This window comes from Rhincodon typus, chromosome 3 (genome assembly GCF_021869965.1).
Source record: "Rhincodon typus isolate 14 chromosome 3, sRhiTyp1.1, whole genome shotgun sequence".
NCBI lineage: Eukaryota > Metazoa > Chordata > Chondrichthyes > Orectolobiformes > Rhincodontidae > Rhincodon > Rhincodon typus.
Genome location: NC_063334.1, coordinates 23,257,293 through 23,281,556, shown reverse-complemented (window position 1 = coordinate 23,281,556; position 24,264 = coordinate 23,257,293). Strand labels below are relative to the sequence as shown.

Here is a 24,264-nt window from a genome sequence, read left to right as displayed (position 1 = left end):
GATAACCAGGTAATTTTGATACAGTCAAAGAAAAAAAATGTTAAACCCCAAAAACAGCACACCAAAGAGCTATTTCAATAATTGTGCACAGCTCATTAAAAACGATCCAAGGCAAAGAAGATGTTCAAGCCCAAATTAGATCAAGCCAATATTGAATGGTCAGAGATCATAAGTCTACTATTGCTGAAGGCCACTGATGAATCTTAACAACGCGCTGTGGAAGAATTCAAGATTTATTTCAGTAAAACAGCAGAAGCCCAAACAACAGAGCTTTTATAGCTAATGAATACCTCAGAAAAGATTTAAGAGAGGCGTCAAATGGAGCCGGATGATATTAAAGTTGAGAGAGTTAGACAAGTCTAGTTATACGAAGGGACTGCTAAACTACAAGCCCAGCTAATAGCAGTCATGCAACACTATCGAGCCTCAGAGACTGAAATGCAAACATTTCTCAGGGAAATCAAACAGCTGCAGCAACTACATGAGGAGGCAACAAAATAAAACAAAAATTTCTAAATCTTACGTTCAGTTGCAAATGGCCCAAAGGAAAGAGAAGAACAGGAACTCACCACAGAAAAAGAAAATGTGATAGAAGTTTCCCACAAGTGCTGTGCGGAGGTAGCCAGAGCTCTTATGCATTACACACAAGGGGCAACATATTGAGTACACCTGTGCTACCCAACCTTAAAACAAGATCTTGAGGGGGAAGGAGACAGAAATAGAGAGTAAAATGTTCAATGTTAAACCAGATTGATTAAATTGGGATCATAAAAGAACAGGAGGCAAATGATACAGAAGACAAGAGAATTATGCCTTGACACTAAGGATAACTAGTAAGTGTGTATGAATTTATATCATACCGATGTCAGATCACATGGAGCTGGAGCTGGAGCTTTGGTTTGTATGACTCCTGAATTTGTCCTCTACCACCCTCTGTACATAGATTTGTTCAATAAAGCCTGTTGCCATTCACGTACAAGACAGTAGATTTCAATTTATCCTAAGGCCAAAATGTGATCAGTCATATTGAATGAAAGAACAAGCCCATCGGCCAGCTCCTGTTATTATTTACTTAACTCTGTCTTAATAAGTTACTAATAACTCCCAAGTAGCATGCTTAAATATTTTTCATTTTTGCGAAGAATATTAAGCAATTACCACAATCATATAAGTAAGGAAATTACTCCAATTAGGTTGAAGTAATTCAAAATGATCAAACTGTCAATGTGAAGATAAAATTATTATATCACACAAATAGAAAGAACTTACAGTCTAGTACACATCATCTAGCCATGTACAGCAAAGAAATTAAAATTTCACAAAAAGGAAACTATTATTGTGATTTCCTATTATCTTATTCCAACAAGACTTCAGATAAAAAAAAATTATAGCTCCAGGCAAACACTATTAGAAACTCCCAATTGCAAATTTTGCTCCAAACTTTGAACCAAATCCAGATCCACACAGTGCCCTTTTTATTTCATAACTATCAAGTTTCCACTGTGTCCAGTCTTGCGCTCTTTGAGGCAGTCATGCAACAGTCAGCACCTCAAGATAATAACATAAAAGCTGCAGCATTAGCGTAATTGTCAGCTGATCTCCCTTGCAAATCTTTTAGAGTTTGACTGCAGATATGACACCTGTTTTTGCCTCCTCCGATCCTAGGACAGGCTTTCTATGACGGGTTGCCTGAGATGTGAGAGTAATAAAAATGAAGTATTATTTGTCAGAGGGTTTGCCAAACAATTGCATGAAAATATTTCTGCAGTCAGTACGTGCTCCCTCTCTCACTCTCCCTTAATTTATTTTTCTCTTCCCAACTTTGTACTCTCTCCTCCACTACCTCACATTCTCCATCACTCCCTCAGTCTCTTCTTATTTTCTCTTTCCCTCTCTCTGAAGTCTCAGTTTCTTTCTTGTTTTCTTTCTTCTCTCTCTACTCCAGGTTTCTCTTTTGACTCCCAGTTTTTCTCTCATTCGTGCTCTGTACACCCAATTTCTTTCAACCTGTACTCCAACTTGTCTGGTACTCTCTCTGTATTCCCAGTTTCTCTTGCAGTATGCAGCTTCTTTCCTCGTTCCTTCAGTCTCTCTCTGTGTACTTGCAAGGTATTAAGACATGCAAGGTCTAGTGGAAGTCATTCCTTATTTGTACTCGGTGTCTATAAGCAAAGTCTTTGATTTTAAAATACTTTGCTTACTTTTGAAAGAAATTTTGTTTGTAAAGGGCCCTGAAAAAAAAAACAGCATATATATTATTAATGGTAGATATTGAACCTTACTCGTTTTTAAAGTAATACCAGTTGCCTCTCGAATCACCATTCAGTATTCCTGATTATGAGGTGACAACTGGGTAACTTTCTCCCAGACCAAAACTATCTTCTAAAGACGCTTCTAGAAAGCACAAGGGTGTGGCTCTGGTTCATCTGCATGTTGTCTTCCTCCCGTCATCTAAGGAAAAGGTCTCACCGAGATTGCATATGTAGAATGACAAACAAGTCTGCAGAGTGGATACAGACCATTCAGGCTATTCAATCTTTGTTAGCATTTATGCTTATCCTATCACCTTTCATCGAACTGCATGAACTTCTTCATATACTCACCTAATGTCCCCTAGAAATGTGTCAAGGACATTCATTGCAAGAAGTGGAATGCATTGCGTAAAAAGCAACGTAAACATTCTAAAGTGCCAAAATATGAAGCAACAAAAGTCTGAGTTTCCAAGTCATATTGTAATGGACAAACAAAGCTTATTTGGTAAAGTTCCTCTTGATGATCTACTGACAGAGATCATCTTACATTTTCTGGAGAGGTTTTATAAGAAACAGAAGGTGCATTGTTTTCAAATTCACACAATAGCAGTTCCCCAAGGGCAGGTAGCTCCATAGCTGCAATTAGATTTGACCAGACCACTGTTCTGGCCTCCTTCCTACAGAAAGGCATTGGAGAAGATGCAGATATAATTCATAAGGATGATACTAGCACTGAGAATTGCATAGGCTGGATTTCTTTCTCTTAAAAAGACTGTAGAGTGAATGGATAGATACCTTTAAAATTATGAAAAGGTTTGATAGATATAAGAAAATATTCTCACTTGCAGAGGAAACCAAGACTGGGAGCAATAAATAGACAATAATCACTAATCTTACAGAAAATTATGGAGAAACTCCTTTACTGAGAAAGTGTAACTTGCTACTAGGGTGTTGTGAGGTGAATAACACAGAAACATTTTAGGGAAGCTACAGAAATATGTTGGAGAAAGGAATGGAAGGATATATTAATACATGAGATGAAGACAGGTGGGAACAGACTCATATGAAGCATGGGCCAAATGCTCAATTTTTCTTCCTGCACTTTAAAATACTGAAATCTGCTTTCTGATTCCTGAAGGAAATCTTTAACATCAGAGGGCAGGTCAGCACTGGATGTTTCGCCATTGCATGTGTACAATGCTAAGTAGGACAAGGTGCATATTAATGATGGGTTTGCACATTGACGATGCAACACATTGTATCAGGGAATATAATGACATAATCAATCCATAATCTACTGATGCCCCTCAGGCAGGAAGGTGCCAGCTTAGGCAGGTTTTCAAGTGAGCTGGGTTCAAGCTGTCACTTGTTTGCATTTGCAACTTTAACAGTCATACAGCACGGAAACAGGCCCTTCGGTCCAACTCATCCATGCCGACCAGGTTTCCCAAACTACACTGGTCCCATTTTCCTGCATTTGGCCAATAATCCCTCAAAACCTTTCCTATTCATGTACCTGTCCAAATGTCTTTTACAATGTTCTAACTGTGCCTGCATCTACCACTTCCTCTGGCAGTTTATTCCACATATGAATGACTGTGTGTGAAAAAGTTGCCCCGCAGGGTCCTTTTAAATCTTTCTCCTCTCACCTTAAAATTATGCTGTTTAGTTTTGAACTCCCCTACTCTAAGGAAAAGATCTTTGCTAATCAATATATCTATGGCTTTCATGATTTTATAAGTCTCAATAAAGGTCACCGCGAAACCTCCTTAACTCTCGTGAAAAAGGTCTTGGCCTATCCAAACAAAAAGTGTTTGCTTCTTTCTATGAGAAGCATTGAAAATCAGGTCCGCAATTTCAGGACAGCAACAAGTGACTTAATTGGATGAAATTAGCCTTGCATAAGTCAGCAACCCAGTCTTAAGCCCTACCTAGTTTGCTTTCTCTGTGACACATGCTTATGTCACTAGACCTTAAAAGAACTCTAACTGGTATTAAGAGATTTCCATGAAATCAGCAGAATATCTTCATTTTGACTGGCAACCCACGCTCATGAAGCAGAAAAGTCAGGTTTTAAATTTCTTTTATCAAAGTAGTTTTCATACAACTGAGATAATTGGTGTCCTCTAATCAGTAATGAGTTTGTTTTCAGTAGCCATTGACCTCAATTTTGTTAGGGTTGCTTGATGCCACACTTGGTCAAATACTGCCTTGATATCTGGGAGTCACTCTAACCATACCTTTGTTTGGGCCAAGACAATAAAGTGGTCTGAAACAGAGCAGACCTGGGGAAATTAGAACTGATCATTGGCAAGCCACATGACAACACTGTCAACAATACCTTCTATGACTTTGCTACTGATTGAGAGAAGTCAGATGGGGGTAGTAATTGATTGGGTTGGATTTGTCTACTGTTTATGAACAGCACATACTGCAAAGGTAGCATTGTACATCTGGCTTATTGCCTTAAATCTATGTCCTCTGATTACCAAAATACCTTTAATTGAAGAAGATGACTAAACAGCAATGTCGTAAAAAGGAAAGCCTTTTTATGATTTAACATTAATTTGTTTCACCTGCGATATGGAGACGTAGGTCTGAATATTTGATAATTATTAGCTAGATGAACTAACAGCCTAGATCCGCAAGCAAGAATCATAATGAATTAAAATTGGTCTTCAAGACTTATTATCAAGAATGTGACAAGGCAAAGATCAAGAAGAATACAGTAAGTCTATTATATCTGCTCTACTTTATATCCTAACCACCCATTTAACACAATTTTGGCATAAATATTCTCCAATTCACAAAGATGAACAAAACTCCAGGATATTCATGCATCTTTGCATCTGAACTATTGAACTTTGACCTGATTGTGCTCCAAATAACATTCCTAATTTTCCCCAGAGACTGGAACATTTCCATCCAATAGCGTCAGTCATCAGATCAATCTATCCCATCCCAATAATCTGCAACTGTTTACTGAACCAGGAATATATCTACCTTCTCAAAATTAAGCAATCATTTGGACCATATGTACTTTTACTGAGAGTTGGCTCCAAATATACATACAATCCAAATTAAATACTTATGTCAACATTGTATTTTGAAGAGCTGGATTATAAAATAAACCGTTTTTCTAGAAAAGAGAAGGCTACAAGATGACCTGATTCAGTTTTCTAATTATGAAGGGTTTTGAATGGCTAGATATAAAGAAGATGTGTTGAATTGTGTTGAGAGTCTGACACCAGTGGTCACAAATAGATAGTAATTCTGAAATCCAATAGGGAATTCAGGAAAAAACTCTACCCAGAGTGATTACATTGTGCAAAGCGATACCAAACATGAGTTGGTGGAAATGAATAACAGATGCAGTTAAGGAGTATCTAGTTAAGTCAGGGATATAAGAATGTTGTTAGAGTGAGATGAAGTGGCGTAGGAGGTTCAAATCGAGAAGGAGTTTCAAATCCCTCCATAGCCTCATCCCTCCCCATCTCTGCAATTTCCTCCGTCCCCAGAACCTTCTGAGATCTCTACACTTTTTAAATTCTCACCTCCTGGGAATACCAAATTTTTTATCATTCTCCCATTTGAGGCCATGCCTATAGCTGCTTGGACTTGAAGTTTTAAATTTCTCTTCCTAAATCCCCTCGACCTCTCTACCCATTTCACCTCCTTTAAGATGTGCTTGAATGTCTCTCTCTTTAACCTCCTGGCTAGGGCCAGCATCAAATTCTGTTGAACTGTGTTCCCATGAGGCACCTATGACTGTTATTTGTGATAAGTCATCATGTTAAAAGTGTTAGCTAAAGACAAGTTGTTTGTTCGGCAATACCAACACTGACCCGTTTGACAAAAAAGTCAGCCTCTGTGCGTACAGTTTTATGTAATTCAATATAATCATGCCATCTCTCACAAACATAATTTGGTGGAAATGTTTGATCTCACTCACCATGTGCCACCCAGCCATGTTTACACTGGTCACAGGTTCGTAGGCTGATCTTTCCTGGTTGGAAGCATTCACACGTACAGTTTACCAGTGTACAGCGAATGGCCTAAAGGAGGGAAAGTAAAGGCAGGTGTCAGGTGAATTATAATAATTTCCAGTCACTCATCATTGTATGAACATTGTCTGATGTGTGTTTGAGTTCTGTTACCTCATTGTGCTCACAGATCTTTTGATTCTAAAAGGATGCAAAGTGAGATCATTTGAGAATCTTGTCACAAAAAAAACTATCGACATATGGAATGGGAAGCAGACTTGGTCCCATGAGGAGTTCCTGCCTGAGTCTATCCATCCCGGCAGCTCCAGCAGGAAATCACACTTCAATAATTTTTGAATCTTCAGTTTAGTCAAAGAGAACTGAATTAATTTACAAATGAAACCAAAATTTATAGCAACTCTTCTACAAAGTTAACTAAAAACCTTCCTGTAAGAGCACGAGAAAAAGGAGCAGAGGTAGGCCATTTGGCTCCTTTAGCCTGCTTAACTACACAACAAGATCATGGTTAAATTTCTACCTCAGTTCTACTTTTCTCTCTCTAAGTCTTGTGCCTCAAAGGGTTTGTCAATTTCTATTTGAGTAAACTCATCAACAGGCCATCCCCAGCTCTCTGGGTTAAACTTCCAAAGATTCACAGCCTTGAGTGAACAAATATCTCCTCATCTCAGTCCTAAATGGTCGAACCCATATCCTGAGACAATAAGCCTCTGGTTCGAGAGTCCAAAGGAAATAACTTCTCAGCATCTACCAAACTCAGCCCTCAACGACTTGACATATTTCAGAATAATCAACTGTCCTCCTAACAATTGAGAATACAGGCTCATTCCCTCATCATAAGACAACCCGCCCATTGGAATTAATCTAGAGAACCTGTACTGCACCCTGACTACAGAAAATATATTCTTAGCCCAATTAAGAAGATCAAAGCCATTGAAAGTACAATTGGTGTGATCTCAAAGTTCTGTTATTTGTAGCAAGACTGAGGTTTATTCTTCAAGTCTTCACACTAGGCATTACTATGCTATTTCGCCTTCCCAATTAGGGACGGCACAGTGGCTCAGTGGTTAGCACTGCTGCCTCACATCGCCAGGAACCCGGGTTCGATTCCACCCTCGGGTGACTATCTGTGTGGAGTTTACAAGTTCTCCCCGTGACTGTGTGGGCTTCCTCCGGGTGCTCCAGTTTCCTCCCACAGTCCAAAGATGTGCAGGTTAGGTGGATTGACCATGCTAAATTGCCTGTAATGTTCAGGGATGTGTAGATTAAGTGGGTTCTGGCGGATGGGTCTGGGTGGGATTCTCTGAGAGTTGGTGTGAGCTTGTTGGACCAAAGGGCCTGTTTCCACACTGTAGGGATTCTATGATCTACGAAATTGCTTGCTGTACCTGCACATTGTCTGCGAAAGTTAATCACCTTTCCATGGTTAGTGTACAACATCCCAATGTTCTAGCTTTGGATGATTTGGAACATATTCTGTTTTTTCCAGGTATCCCACCAAAGTGAGTCAGAACAAAAGAAATAGGAGCATGAATGGTCCATTTAGTCTCTCCAGCCTGCTCTGCCATTCAATGAGATCATGCTCCCCAACCACCCCTTCTACTCAGATAATATTTCAGCTTCCACTTCTTGCCCAATCACTTCCTATCCACATCACTCTATGTCCACCTCACAGTTTACGCTCCCATCAAATTCTACATTGTCTGAAAACTTGGATACGTTATCACATTCTGTCCCTCAAAGTCATCAGTTTGGATTCTAAATAGCTGAGAAATCAGCACAAATCCTTGCAATACTCCATTAGTTACATCCTGCCAACCCTAAAATGATCCATTCATTTCTACTTTATCAGGGTCTAACACTGCAACATGTTCGCACTGATTAACATTGGAAACCTCTTCTTGAGCAATCTTGCAACGTTACAATGGGCAGTGAAAACGCCAAAAATAAGAACAAAAGAACATAAGAACTAGGAGCAGGAGTAGGCCATCTGGCCCCTCGAGCCTGCCCCGCCATTTAATAAGATCATGGCTGATCTTTTTGAGACTCAGCTCCACTTACCCGCCCACTCACCATAACCCTTAATTCCTTTACTGTTCAAAAATTTATCTAGCCTTGCCTTAACAACATTCAGCCAGGTAGCTTCAACCGCTTCACTGGGCAGGGAATTCCACAGATTCACAACCCTTTGGGTGAAGAAGTTCCTCCTGACCTCAGTCCTACATCCGCTTCCCTTCATTTTGAGGCGATGCCCTCTAGTCCTAGTTTCACCTGCTAGCGTAAACAACCTCCCTGCCTCCACCTTATCTACCCTTCATAATCTTATATGTTTCTATAAGATCTCCCCTCATTCTTCTGAATTCCAATGAGTATAATCCCAGTCTACTCAGTCTCTCCTCATAATCCAACCCTCTCAACTCTGGAATCAACCGAGTGAATCTCCTCTGCACCCCCTCCAGTGCTAGTATATCTCTTCTCAAGTAAGGAGACCAAAACTGCACACAGTACTCCAGATGTGGCCTCACCAGGACCCTATACAGCTGTAGCATAGCCTCCCTGTTTTTAAACTCCATCCCTCGAGCAATGGCAGACAAAATTCCATTTGCCTTTTTAATCACCTGCTGCACCTGCAATCCTACTTTAAGCGATTCATGCACAAGGACTCCCAAGTCCCTCTGCACAGCAGCTTTCTGCAATTTTTTACCTTTAAAACATAGTCCATTTTGCTGTTATTCCTACCAAAATGGATGACCTCACACTTATCAACATTGTACTCCATCTGCCAGACCTTTGCCCACTCACTTAGACTATCTTTATCCCTCTGCAGACTTTCAGTGTCTTCTGCACACTTTGCTCTACCACTCACCTTAGTGTCATCTGCAAATTTTGACACACCACACTTAGTCCCCAACTCCAAATCATCTATGTAAATTGAAACAATTGCGGTCCCAACACTGATCCCTGAGGCACACCACTAGCCACTGACCGCCAACCCGAAAAACACCCATTTACCCCTACTCTTTGCTTTCCACTGGTCAACCAATCCTCCATCCATGCCAATACATTACCTGTGATACCGTGGAACTTTATCTTATGTAGCAGCCTTTGGTGTGGCACCTTGTCAAATGCCTTCTGGAAATCCAGATACACCACATCCACAGGTTCCCCATTGTCCACCACGCAAGTAACGTCCTCAAAGAGTTCCACCAAATTAGTTAAACATGACCTACCCTTCATGAACCCATGCTGCGTGTTTCCAGTGGGACAATTTATATCCAGATGTCTTGCTATTTCTTCCTTAATGATAGATTCAAGCATTTTCCCCACTACCGAAGTTAAGCTAACTGGCCTATAGTTACCTGCTTTTTGTCTACTTCCTTTTTTAAACAGTGGCGTCACATTGGCTGTTTTCCAGGGAACCACCCCAGAGTCCAGTGAATTTTGGTAAATAGTTACTAGTGCATTTGCTATTTCCCCCATCACCTCTTTTAGTACCCTGGGATGCATTTCATCAGGGCCAGGAGACTTGTCTATCTTTAGCCCCATTAGCTTGCCTAGCACTGCCTCCTTAGTGATAATGATAGTTTCTAGGTCCTCACCTGCTATAACCTTCTTGCCATGAGTTTTCGGCATGTTATTTGTGTCTTCCACTGTGAAAACCGACACGAAATAACTGTTTAATGTCTCAGCTATTTCCTCATTCCCAGTTATTAAATTGGCCTTCTCATCCTCTAAAGGACCAATGTTTACCTTCGCCACTCTTTTACGATTTACATATTTATAGAAACTTTTGCTGCCTGTTTTTATATTCTGAGCTAGTTTACTCTCATAATCTATCTTACTTTTCTTTATAACTTTGTTTGTGGCTTTCTGTTGGCCTTTAAAGATTTCCCAGTCTACTAGTTTTCCACTAATCTTTGTTTTTTTTGTATGTTTTTTTTTCAATCTGGTACTTTCCTTTATTTCCTTAGACATCCATGGCTGGCTCTCTCTTTTCCTACAGTTCTTCCTTATCACTGGAATTCACGTCGCTGAACACTGTGAAAAATCGTTTGAAAGTCCTCCACTGTTCCTCAATTGACCCATCATAAAGTTTTTGCTCCCATTCTACCTTAGCTAACTCCCCCCTCATTCCTTCATAGTCTCCTTTGTTTAAGCACAGGACATAGGCACTGGATTTAACCTTCTCACGCTCTATCTGTATTTTAAACTCGACCATACTGTGATCGCTCCTTCCGAGAGGATCCCTAAATGTGAGATCATTAATTATTCCTGTCTCATTACACAGGACTAGATCTAGGATAGCTTGCTCCCTCATAGGTTCCATTACATATTGTTCAAGGAAATTAGCGCGGATGCATTCTATGAACCCCTTCTCAAGGCTGCCATGACCGACCTGGTTTGAAAAATCGATATGTAGATTAAAATCCCCCATGATAATTGCTGTACCATTTTTACATGCATTAGCTACTTCCATGTTTATTGCTTGCCCCACCACGATGTCATTATTTGGTGGCCTATAGACCACACCTATCAGTGACTTCTTCTCCCTGTTATTTCTAATTTCCACCCAAATGGATTCAACGTTTTGTTGAGTCGAACCTGTATCATCTCTCACTACCTCCCTGATATCATCCTTAAAAATCAGAGCAACACCATCTCCCTTACCTTCGTGTCTGTCCTTCCAAACAGTTTGATACCCCTGGATATTTAACTCCCAGTCATGACCATTCTGTAACCACGTCTCTGTAATGGCCACTAAAATCAACCAGGGCTCTGCAGAATGCCTAGTATAAAGCTGTTTAGATTCTGGACTTTATGCTAGTACTTCCAAAGTTTAACCTTTATTCATAATTCTTTAAACTTTGAAAGATAAACGTATGAAATACAAGAGTAAAGGATCAAAACTTGTTCCACCCATGAGAATGAAGATTCTCATTCAGATTTAGGTGCATTTCAGCACGTCACCAGAGGAAGTAATTGGAAATATATCAGGTGGTTGGAAACACACTACATGCTCAATTTTGGGAAACCCATGAATATCCAAACCTTTAAAATGTTTATGCTAATAGGATGAGATGAAGTGGAATCGGAAAAATCTCCTGTGAAACATAAATATTAGCACAGACTAACTGGGTAGAATGGTCAAGTTCTATATGAAATGTAAATTTTATATAACTCTATACTCTACCAGTTCTAAGTGTCGGCTAACCCAGTATCAATTCCCATTTGGTACTATGGCCTACCTTACTCTAAGAACTATTGAAATGCCAAATCTAATACAAAACTTCACACAAAGAATGATTTTATGCCAATCTCTAGAGTACAGTAACCATCAAAATGTGACCATCTGCTGTACCAGCTGAGTAATTACAGGTACCTGTCCCTTTAGGAATACCAATGACTATAATGAAATCAGCAAAGGTTCTTTTTCAATAGTTTAATAAATAGCACTAAGTCATTGTCTCAGACTGATTTAAGGAACCCGAAGGCACATTCTGACTCTCATTCATTTCATGCTGTTGTGTACAATACTGCACTTTAGGACAAACTGGTCAGAAACGGCTGCTCCTCATCAGGAAACAATGGCTGATGCCAGTGTATTTCCACCATTTAAAATGTGCATTTCCTTCCATCGTCTCTAATAGGATTCAAGCAGATCAGGTCTCCAAACAGCTGTGGAGTTATTTATTCTTTCATGACATAGGGCATTGCAGGCAAGGCCATCCTTAATTGCCCTTGAACTAAGTTGCTTGTTCACTTAGTCAGAGGACAGATAGGAGTAAACCACATTGGGTTAGACTAGGTAAAACAAGAGACTTCCTTCTCTAAAGAACATTAGCAAACCTGATGATAAATGCAAAATACTGCAAATGTTGGAAATCTGAAGAAAAGTCATACTGGACTTGAAACACCAACTCTGTTTCTCTCTCCATAGCTGCTGCCAGACCTGCTCAGTATCTTCAGCACTTCTTATTTTACTTTGCAAACCTGATGTTTCTTTTGCTGATAATAGTTTCATTGCCACCGTGAATGAAACTTCAATTAAAACCTTTTCAAAATAATGGAAATCAAATTCCACCAACTGCCACAGTGGAATTCAACCCCATCCATTAGTTTGAGCCTCTGGATTACTAGCCTTATGACATACAACTGTGCCACTATCTCCCCCAAATGGAGCTGTGTGGTCTGCCAATTTGATCCATTCACTGGATGCTTTAATCCTTGCAGTAACATCTGGATATGTACATGGAGGGGGACCGGAATAGAATTAAATAAAAATGCTAAGTGGAAAATCAATACTAGAGTACTGCAAAAGGACATTGCTATCGGATTTAAAAACACCATTTCTGATTTGGTGCATTGATAAGCAAGAGCGACAGAAATAATTCAGTGAGTTGATATAATGTGAAATGCACTACACTCCTGAAAGCAGAAGCAGATCCAATAATAATTTAAAGAAGGGAATTAGACAAACATTTGGAAGGTTAGAAATACACAGGGCTATATGGAGAGAGCAAGCGAATAGGTCTAATTAGATAACTCTTTCAAAGAGCCAACATGGTCATGATGGGCCACATGCTTCCCTTTGATGCCATAGGATTCTGTACTTAATTGTTTGCAAAACTTCATGGCATAGACACAATATATCGTTCCTTCATTGTCAATATTCTGTTGATGAAGATGATTTTGCTGTTAACCAAGGTCACTACCAGTAGATTTGATCACTAATCAACCTACTTGCACTAGGTTCAATGGTAAAATTAATATTTATGGTTTTTATTGACAGGACTCTGCAAAAAGTTATGAATAGCAATATGGATATTTTACTGGAATCTGTTAGCTCCTAACTTCAAAACTTACTTTTATTACAAGTGGCCTTTATTGAAAACAAAATGCCAAAGACAACTGAATGATTTTCCTTGATATTCAGTACAACCCACCAACATTCAACCCTTAATCCATCACTGTCCATTTGAAAAAAAGTCCTAAAGTATCAGCTAAAGTGCTTGACTCGGACAGTGACTGGTCAAACGTATATTGCTTCCCTTCCATTTCCCAGTTCATGGTGGGGGAATGGGTGGGCAGGCAAAGGAGTGCAGGGGGGAGGAGTGGCTAGGAAGGGTAGAAAAGAGTAGAGTGGGGTAGCTGTGAATAAGATAGATATGAATGGATGTGGAGTTGGGGGGGGGGGGGCGGGGGGAGGTGTTAGTGTAGCAGAAAGGGTTATGGTGAGAACATTGCAATTTAGAACATTGCAAGCAGACTTTTTTTTAAATTGGGCACTAGAGAGTCTAGCCCTTCTACACAGTAGGCTGATAGTGGCGATAGACGGACTGTCTCCATAGAATCCCCACAGTGTGGAAACAGACCATTTGGCCCAACAAGTCCACACTGACTCACCTCCCTATTCTATCCCTGTAACACTGCATTTTCCCATGGCTAATCCAGCTAACCTACACATCCTTGGACACTATGGGAAGTTTAGCTCTGGCCAATCCACCTAACCTGCACATCTTTGGACTGTGGGAGGAAACCAGAGCACCCAGCAGAAACCCAAGCAGACATGGGAAAATGTGCAAACTCCATACAGACAGTTACCCAAGGGTGGAATCGAACCCGGGTCCCTGGTGCTATGAAGCAGCAGTGCTAACCACCAAGCCAGTGCTGCCACATAATTTGCTCTTTCTGAAAATATTTCTTTTCTCAAATTGAAAACAGGATCTAACCAGAGTAACACTGAGATCCAATTTTGCAACTTGAACCCTAAACTACATCAACTTCTAAGATACTGCATTTAACTAACAGCCAATATCCACTTTGCCACTTTGCGTAAGTTCAGATCCAACCTCTAAATACATTGTAGAAAGCATAAAGCATGGAACAAAGGCATGAAACAAAACCACAGCTACATTCATTTCCTCACAAGAAAGTGAGGAAAACCAGAACAGAAACCGTGTCCATGTTTGCATATATACTGGTATTACTCAATTTCTCACAGTAGGTTTATGTCTTCTCTGTTCGTTATTTCAGTCAGAGTCTGTGCCTGTGCGAATATAGATTTAAAAAAATACTGTACGTATACATGGATGAATCAATAATACATTAAGATGAAATCATTTACTGTAATTGTGGGGTGACTGGCCAAGCTTTTTAATAGCTTAGCAAAGTACTAAAGAAAATTTAATAGCTCATTAAAACAATTATTGCCATTCTCTGAAGATTTCTCTTACACATAAAAAGATGCATCGTGAGACTGTAAGGCAGATTCACAGAAATTATCAGCAGGACATAATTAAAAATCCAGTTTTGAATATCGTACTGTGCTGTCTGCATTGAATACTAACTGTGGGTTCTATACAAGAACAATCTCTTGTATTAACAAGGATCAGGCAATCATTAATTCTTGCGTAACCAAGCGTCTCCAGATCTGAATTCCACCTTTTCATAATATTTGATGTTTTACAAATTCTAACATTTAACATCTGCACAAATTGCTTTTCAGAGATTTATACATTTGTTGTGTAATTAGAGAAATGGACAAAACCAGTTGCTAAAATTCAATAAATGAATGAACTAGTAACTCTGTTTTAATCTCTCTTCATTTAGCTAAAGTCACAATTGAAAGTGTGGGAGGAATAGAAGTGCATACGCTTCTTGACAGACCTTCAGTGTCAAACAAACACAGAGACACATGCCCATTCTGACTCATACACCCAGGCACATACCATCGACTCAGAAACATAGTCACACACAGATATCAACTCACAGAGACACATACATACTAACTCACGGACAGACATTCTCTCTCTCTCACACACACACACAAGTATGAATGATCAAATTGCTCTTACTTGTCTGTCACCCATCAGCTTACTTTTTGAATGGATTACAAGCAGCCCAGACACCCTGTTTACACGTATTTCAAGCTATTCACTGTTAGCAATCTTTTTGGTCAAGAGTTAAGGGGAACAAATTTCTGATTTGGTAAAGTGAAAAAAAGTGTCAAAGGGGGAGTGAAGTAAAGGCTTATACATCCTCACAGTAATGAGGTTTCAGAATAGTTTCAAGCAGAAAGGTTCATACAGCAGCTTTTGTGTGTGACAGTTTTGAACATGCACCCACTTGTCCCAGGAAGCATGTTCTTGCTGGATTCACACCCAGTGTAAATACAAATAAAAACATTACGGGGTGGACGGCAAATTATAGCTTCCAGTTGCACAATAAAATATTTTAATGATCATCAATCTTTCCTGCCTTATAAATAGAAAAGAATGAACCTTGCAGGAATCTGCAACTGACTACTAATTATAAGAGTCTCACTTTTTTAATGAAAGTCAGACAGACTAACAAAGCTGCCTGTTGATGTGGTTTTCTAAACGTAGAATTAGCAAAAGATTTCCGCATGTTGGTTGTGGTGAGGAGCATAGAGCACTGCACTGATTCACACATTTGCAGCAATCTCACTCATTTACTGAAAACACTCAATAAACATGAAGGCAGGTCCCATTGGCACACAGGCTCTGGCTAAATTAGTAAAGGCAACACACCCAGAAAATGAGAGAATAAAATCAAGCACTGCTTTCTTGTCCAATGATTACCTGAAAAATACACTGCCCAGGTGTTAGTGAATGATTGATTTTTTAAACATACTGCAATGAAAACCTATCCCCTCTTCAATTAACAGCTGAAAAAATGTCCTTGAATCAAATTATGTAATGTCAAATTTAGCTTTCAGAAATGATGGCTTTGACCTGATCAACAACATGCAATTACATAGCACCTTTTACGTAGCAAAATGTCTCAAGATGCTTCATAGGAGTTTCAAGGGAAACTTGACACTAATGCACAGAAGAAGATATTAGGATAAATGAGGTTCATGAGATAGGCTTTAAGGAGAGTCTTGAAACAGGAAAGCAAGGTAGAGAGGAGGGGGGAAAACTTAGAGGAGGGCATTTCAGAGTTTTAGGCACAGGCAGCTAAAGACACAGCGACCAAAGGTGAGGAGTTATAACAATTGAGTACGCGCAACAGCGCGTTAGAAGGTTAGAAGCATAGATAGAGTGGATACCCAGAGACTTTTTCCCAGGGCGGAAATGGCTATTACAAGGGGCCATAATTTTAAGGTGTTTGGAGGAAGGTATAGGGGAGATGTCAGAGGTAGGTTCTTTACACAGAGAGTGGTGAGTGCGTGGAATGCGCTGCCAGCAGTGGTAGTGGAGTCAGATACATTAGGGACATTTAAGCGACTCTTGGATAGGTGCATGGATGATAGTAAAATGTAGGGTACGCAGGATAGTTTTATCTTAGAGTAGGATAATAGGTCCGCACAACATCGTGGGCTGAAGGGCCTGTACTGTGCTGTACTGTTCTATGTTCTAAGACTGCATACGTCTAGGAAGATTGTGGGACTGGAGGTGGTTGAAGAGTTGGAGAAGGTAATTTTATCAGGAGAAATTTGAAAAGAAGAGTTTTAACATCAAGGCATTGCCTGATTGGGAGCCAACCTGGATCAGCAAATTTCTAGAAAATTAAAAGTATTTTTGTTCTACTTGTCAGGACACAACTCAACACAACTCTGGTGCAGGAGGAACTTAAACCCGGAGCCATTTATTAACACACTCAATGCCATCGTTGTCTCTAAATAATATTAGGTGCTTACCATTTTCAAATTTGGAAATTGGAGGAGAGAAACCCATGGCTTGAAAAGATGTGAAAGTGTGCTGGGCATTCTGGCAATCAGGCATCTAATTGGTTGCTGATAAGCTTTCAACTGATATTAGGTCCTCCAAACAAAGAAATCCTCGCTGCCGAGAGCCGCTGACCAATTTAATGCCAGCAGCTCCAGAACTTCACACTATCATGGAGGAGACAAGTGTCAGAGAAAGATACCTGTGGAGGTTGGAAGCAAGGGCAGGGAGCAATGGGACTGGCTAAAAGATTGGTGTGGAAGAAATTAGTTCAAATTTATGGCACCAGCACTGGGGAAGGAGGGAGCTTTTCCAACAAGACGGGCTGCACCTGAATCATGACTAGGACCCTTCGGCACAGCCTCAGGGTGAAGGGAAAACCCTTTAAATGTGAAAATGAGGAGGTATTTCTTCAGAAGGAGGGTAGTTAATCTGTGGAACTTGCTGTCACAGAGGGCTGTGGAGGCCAGGCCATAGGGTATATTTAAGACAGACATGGATATGTTCTTGATTAGTAGAGGGGTCAAGGGGTACAGGGAGAATGCAGGAAAATGGGGTCAAGAATCATATCAGCCATGATCAAAAGTAGAGCAGACTTGATAGACCAAATGGCCTAATTCTGCTCCTATGTCTTATGGTCTCAGTAGCCACACCCTTGCCAATGTTCAGTATATTGATCATACACAGATTAGTGCAGATACCATATTGATTAACCAGTTGACCATTTCCCACCCTACCTGGATCTGAAATAATTCCAGCGTTGGTGAGATGAGACCCTCAAGTGCTCACTGGTTGATCAGTCAAAGGCCTCAATTAGAAGCAGGGCAGGAAGATGATGTCATAGGGTAACAGAGGTCTACAGCATGGAAAAAGGCCCTTTGACCCATCAAGTCTACATCAGTCCAAACAACCACCTAACTATTCTAATCCTGTTTTCCAACACTTAGTCCATAGCCTTGTCAGCCTCGGTATTGAAAGGGTAAAATAAAATATTTCTTAAATGTTATGAGGGTTTCTTCCCCTACCACCTTTACAGGTAATGGATTCTAGATTTCCACTATCTTCCAGGTAAAAAAGAAAAAATCCTCACATTCCCTTAAATCTTCTGTCCCCTTACCTTACCTATGTCCTGTGGTCACTGATCCCTTCACCAAGGGGAAATGTTTCTTCCAGTCAACCCTGTCTATACCCCTCATAATTTTATACATCTCAATCCTGTCAACTCTCAATCTCCTCTGCTCTAAGAGAAACAGCCCCAGTCTGTTCAATCTTTCCTCATAATGAAAATGCTCCAGCCCAGGCAACATCCTAGTAAATCTCTTCTGCACCGTCTCCAATGCGATCACATTTGTTCTATAATGGCGACTCCAGAACTGCATACAATACTGTAGCTGTGGCCTAACCAACTTTTTAATACAGTTCCAGCATAATGCTCTGCTCTCAAATCTTGGTTAATAAAGGCAAGATTCCCTTATGCCCTCATAATGACTTTATCTACCTGTCCTGATAACCTATCAAATATTCCCTTGACTTGTTTATCTGTGTCAAGTGCGTTACTTATCCATATTGAATGCCATTTTCCACTGATCAGCCTATCTCACCAGCCCATCTACATCCTCCTGTAGTCTAAAGCTATCCTCCTCATTATGTGGTACCAGACAAATTTTCTTATGATTCATGAACTTACTGATCAACCCTCCTATATTCAAATCTAAATCGTTTATTATACTCAAACATCAAAGACCCCAATACTGATCTTTATGGAACTCCACAGGATGTAGGTTTCCAGTCACAAACACACCCCTCAACCATCACACTCTGCTCCCTGCCACTCAGTCAATTATGGATCCAATTTAGGAAATTCTCTTGGATCCCATGGGCTTTCACCTTTGCTGAATCCCATACAGGACCTTGTCAAAAGCCTTGCTGAAGTCCAAGTAGACTATGTCAAATGCATAGCCCTCATCTCCAAACCTGTTTCGCCTCTTTGAAAAATTCAGTAAAGTTTGTCAGACATGACTTCCCCTTAACAAAGCCATAATCACTGTTATATATTAATCCCTGCCTCTCAAAGTGCAGATTAATTCTGTCCCTCAGAATTGCTTCCAATGATTTCCCCATCACTGAGGTGGGGCTGACTGGTCTGTCGTTTCCTGGTTTATTCCTTGCTCCCTTCCTGAATAATGCTATCACACTGGCTTCCCTCCAGTCCTGTGGAACTTCTCCTGTGGCCAGAGAGGAATTGAAAATTACCGCCAGTGCTTCTACTATTTCCTCCCCTGCCTCACTCAACAGCCTGGGATACATTTTAATCTTAGGTCTTTAAGAATTTCAGAAGTTTCACAACCCTTGAAGGAAGAAACTCCTCCTCATCACAATCCTAAATGGTTGAATTCTTATCCTGAAACTATAGGCGCTAGCTAGATCTCCCAGCCGGAAGAAACATCGTCTCTACTGTGGACTTTCGGTCTCAGAAGATTCTACCCAGAAAGTTGCACTACTCACCAAAGCACCAGCTATACGTCCCTCCCTCCACTGCCCCCATCATGCAGCCATCTGAAATCGAGCCACAGTGTCGGCAATAACAGGAAGGGAAATCGCAGGGTGAGATTCTGTGCCTTTTTTATGCAGTGGAAAGCATGCTACAAACTCCGACTGAACTATATGCAGGGACAGATCTCTGGATACAGAAACTGGTAGAACAGAGAAATAATGAAGAGTCACTCAACTGAAGATCAGGCAAGGGTGGGCTGACCAGTAAGATACAGCACAGAAAGAGGCCATTCAGCCTATTGTGCATGTTATCAGGTTTTGCCCTGCTCCCTGGTTCTTTGCCTATAGCTCCAAATTTATTTGTTTTCCTTAAGTACTTATCCGATTCCTGTTTGGATGCTATTATTGAATCCACTTCCACTACCCTCTCAGGTAGCTTACTCAAATCGCAAGGCGTTGCACAGAAAACTTCTCTGATCCTTTTGAGAATTATCTTTAAAAAAGTGCCCTAAAACATGCAAGTCTGAAAGGTTCAAGGACATTTCCTCAAAAATGTGAAGGGCGCTGCTTCATAGTTGGAAATAAAGAACTATCAATGACTGCACAGGCTACAACAATTTGATAATTCTTCCTCACAGAACAGTCAATTTTTCAATCCCCATAGCAACAATCTCAGCTATTTTACTGTCAAAATCAATGATGGGACTGAGTATAATACGTCCAAGTTTTCTGGCCACTAAAATTTGAATGGAAATGTAGTTGTGAAGTGGACACATGAAGGTTGCAGAATTGAGTGGGCAAGAGCATGTCAAATGGAGCATAATGTTGGCTTACAGAAATAAAGAAACAGAGATACTTGCAATCCATCAATTCTGGCCTCTTGTCCATTCCCAAGTATAATTTCTCCATTATTTGCAGCATAACTTCAGCAGTCTGGAGCCTAACCTCTGGAATTCCTATCTTAAAGCATTCCTCCTTCTCTGCTTTGCTTTCCTCCTTTATGATGCCTCCTTAAAACTCCCTTTTTGAACAATCTTTTGTCATATGACCCAATAATTCCTTAAGTGGCTTAGCGTCATTATTTGAAATAATGCTCCTGTAAACCACTTTGAGATGTTTTAATTCATTAAAAGGAAATGTTAATTTAAATTGCTATTTTTGGGACTCCGAGAAATTGGAAATTCAGAGGGATTTGGATACCCTTGTGCACTTGACATCAACATTTTGGTACAGTAAACAATTAGGAAGGCAAATTATATGTTGACCTTTATTACTAAGGGATTGGAGTATAATAGTAAACAAGTCTTAATACAATTATATAGTGCTTTGATATGAGCACATCTGAAGCACTGTGTGCAGTCTTAGTCTTCTTCTCCAAGGACATATATATTCAAATTAAAGTGAGTGCAATGAAGATTCACTGGACTATTTCCTGGGATGAGGGGATTGGCCTATGAAGGACAGATTGAGTAGACTAGATAGAGAGTTGAGATGAATGAGAGATGCTCTTACTGAAGTATAAAAATCTGAAGGATTAGATGTTGGGAGGAAGATTCTCCAAGCTGGGGACCCTTCAGACTTGAGGTCCACAACTCAAAACAAGAGGTCAGTCACTTAGGACAGAGACGAAGATGAAGTCTCTTCAGCGAAATAATGTGAAAATTTGAAGCCCTCTATCACAGACAGCTCATTGAGCACAGTCAAGTCAAAAACAACAATATATTTTTGAATACTAAATGAATTAAGGTATTTGGAGATATTACATGAAGATTTAACAGAGGTAAAAGATCAGCTGTGTCCTGTTAAAACAGTGGATCCAAGAAAAGTTGACTTCAGACATTGAATGACCTATTCCTGCTGCTTTTATTTCTATATTTTATGAAACAACTGGTCTCGAAATAAATCCTTTAGTTATGCTGTTATAATATCTACAAACTATATTTTTATGTGAATATATAGCCTCCAGTGTCACATTCACTATTGCATTTCTGTCATCTACCAAATAATAATGACTCATATCTTTCACTGTCCTGAAGATCATAGGTCAGCCATACGTTGGAAGATGCACTTTCCCGCCCCCTCAGAAGTCCCAATGCAACAAGTCTGTGGGAATTATCTAGGACATATGAATTTCCAATGGACAATTCTGCTGTCCTCTGGGACCGTCCCACTCAAGTAAGAGTCAGAGACTTCAGACAAATCCAACTTACTCAGAATAGTTACCAGGAAATATTGGAGGGAGAAATCCTAGTCTAATTCCTGGGTAACCATATAACTGACACCCAAATCACTGCACCCCCCTTCTCTCCCATTGCCCCTATCCCATTGCCATTCTGAAGTTTGTTGAGCATTGTCAATTCCGAAGAATCCTTCATTGGAAGATTGCTCAGCAGAGAAATGAAGACCAATGGAAGGCAATTTGGAGGGAAACATGGATTTCTGATCCTGATCAATTCCAACAACCATCCACACGAACAGCAGCCAGAAATACACTTGATAACGTTCCATTATCGAGTTTAAAATGTGTGATTATTTCTAACTTATAGGAACCAGATGAAATAATAGCCTTTAATGTGATAAAGGATCCAATAGCACTTTACTAAAGCATTATCAAACTACCTAAGCTCGTATTTGGGCAGACGGACAAACATTTGGTCAAAGTGAAGTTTAAAGTAGGGTCGCAATGGAGAAAAGTGAAGTCGCGAGTTGGAGAGATTTGGGAAACGGATTCAAGAACAGAAGGTTTAGGCAGCTGAAGGCATCGCCGCCAATAGTGGAGTGTATAACATTGGGGATGTGCAGGAGTCTGGAATGAGAGCAGCCCAGAGATCTTTGAGGGTTGTAGGACTGGTGATTAGAGATGGGGAGGGCAAGTCACAGTGGGATTTGAAAACAAGGATAAGAATTTCAAAATTGAGACACTGAGTCAATGTAGGTCAGTGAGCACAATGCTGACGGCTGAAGAGGATTTCTTCTCCCCTGGACCTTATAAATACAGATGAAGCAAATGGTACATAGCACTGTACACAGTGCAAATGAGTATTAAGCATTTCTCTACTGGGGAAGCTGCTGGAAATAAAATCATCAACACACAGTGATGATATAATATTTACATACATCCTTCTTGAACTTTCGTTGCACCATTCTTGTGGAAAAGTGAAATAAAAATTCCTTTTCTCACTTCCTGCAGCTGTCAGGTCCCTTCAACTCCCACTGTCTAATTCATTTAGTACTGTAAAAATCTCTCTGCATACCTCTCACTCACTTCCTCTTGGTCTGAAAGGCTTATTGCCTCAGATATTTTGTCTCAACGTCTCCTATCTTAGCAGTACTTGGACCTACTACTCTGTGCATGTCTCAGTCTGTCTCTTTCTTCAAGCTGTATGTTTAAACTTTCCTCACGCACTCAATGTTTGCCTTTCAAAAACAAGTATAAAATCAATATCATCAGATAAAACCATAGCAAAAAAAATGAAGGTAAATAAGACAGATGATTGATAGAGCTGGATAATGGGGTTAAAATGATTCAGCAATACAGGAAGAGGCCATTGAAATGGCCTCCATAACTCGAAATACCCTTAACCTAGAAAAACCTCTCCATCCACATTTTTCAAATTTTAGTTGACCCCTGGCTCTCAGCAGCTTCTGGGAGAAAGAGACTTCCAGATTCCTGAAAGATAATGAAAATGCAAACTGGAGCATTCAGTACAGATCTATGACAACAGATGATTCGATCACTCACAATAAACTGAAACAGTTCCATTCTCTCAGAAGTTCCACACACATCGCTTATAAAAATTCCATTTTAAAGAATTTGAATCAGCGTTTTATTAAGTATTTTACTTTTTTAAAAAAAGACACTGCCAATTGCCCTGCGATAATTTGTTAAATTATGAGTAGTTTATCAGGAACTTCTCGTGACCTTCTTTCAACAAATTGTTTGATAACTCATGTGACAACCATATCCATGACAAATACCTTTGCATTTCATGAGTGTGACAGAAACAACAACCACATTGCTGTGGAACAAACAATCTATTTGCAGTAAACATCCTAAGATGAAGGAATTGTAGGATTTTAAAAAACTCATTTTCACAATCAGACGTTTCAGCACTCTTCCCAGCCAATTACACCCTTTTGAATGCAAGCATCATGTAGAAAATGCGGCAGCCAATTGTACGCCTTGCTAGCTCCCTCAAACTGCAATCTGATAATGACCAGATAATCTGGTTTCATGAGTTTGACTAAGGGATAGACTTTTCCAGAACACCAGGGAAACCTTGCCTATTCCTCCTGGAATTTTACCTAAGAGAATAGATCGGGACTCAGTTTAACATCTCATTTGAAAGGCAGTACCTCCAAGCATGCAGCACTCCCAGGGGCTGTACTGGAGTGTGTAGCCTTGTATTTTGTGCTTAGCCTTACAGTGGGTCCTGCAGGTCGAACCTAATGATTCAGAGATGAGAGTATGACCATGAGACTCAGCTGGTCGTAGGTATGATGATACCACTCGATTTTGTGACAGGAGACTCATGTGAAGCGAAGAAAAGAAACAAGATGGGCTGAGTGGCCTGTTTCTGTGCTGTCAAGTTTATGGAACTAAACAGAAAGCTGTCATTGTGTGAGAAGGTTTCTGATGAACACGCCTGTTAACAAAGACACAAAGGAAAACACATCACATGTCTTGCAGCTGATAATATTGTGACAAATCTTTTCTTACATTTTGCTCTCTCAAGCAAAATAAATTTTTCAAATACTTTTACATAAAGGCAGTATCGCTTTAACATGTGATAAAAGAATGATGTGGGGGTATGGGCATATCAACAT

The 24,264-nt window shown here is 40.0% G+C and overlaps 1 protein-coding gene across 4 annotated transcripts in view; it reads right to left on the bottom strand.

Annotated features, from left to right (window-relative positions):
- Nucleotides 1–24,264, bottom strand: part of bnc2 (basonuclin 2) — a 446,623-nt gene that overhangs the window by 283,378 nt on the left and 138,981 nt on the right. For all 4 annotated transcript variants that reach the window (XM_048595058.1, XM_048595055.1, XM_048595056.1 and 1 more), the window contains exon 2: nt 6,205–6,307. In XM_048595058.1, the coding sequence (XP_048451015.1) occupies nt 6,205–6,307 (103 nt within the window). The remainder of the gene's footprint in view (nt 1–6,204; nt 6,308–24,264) is intronic.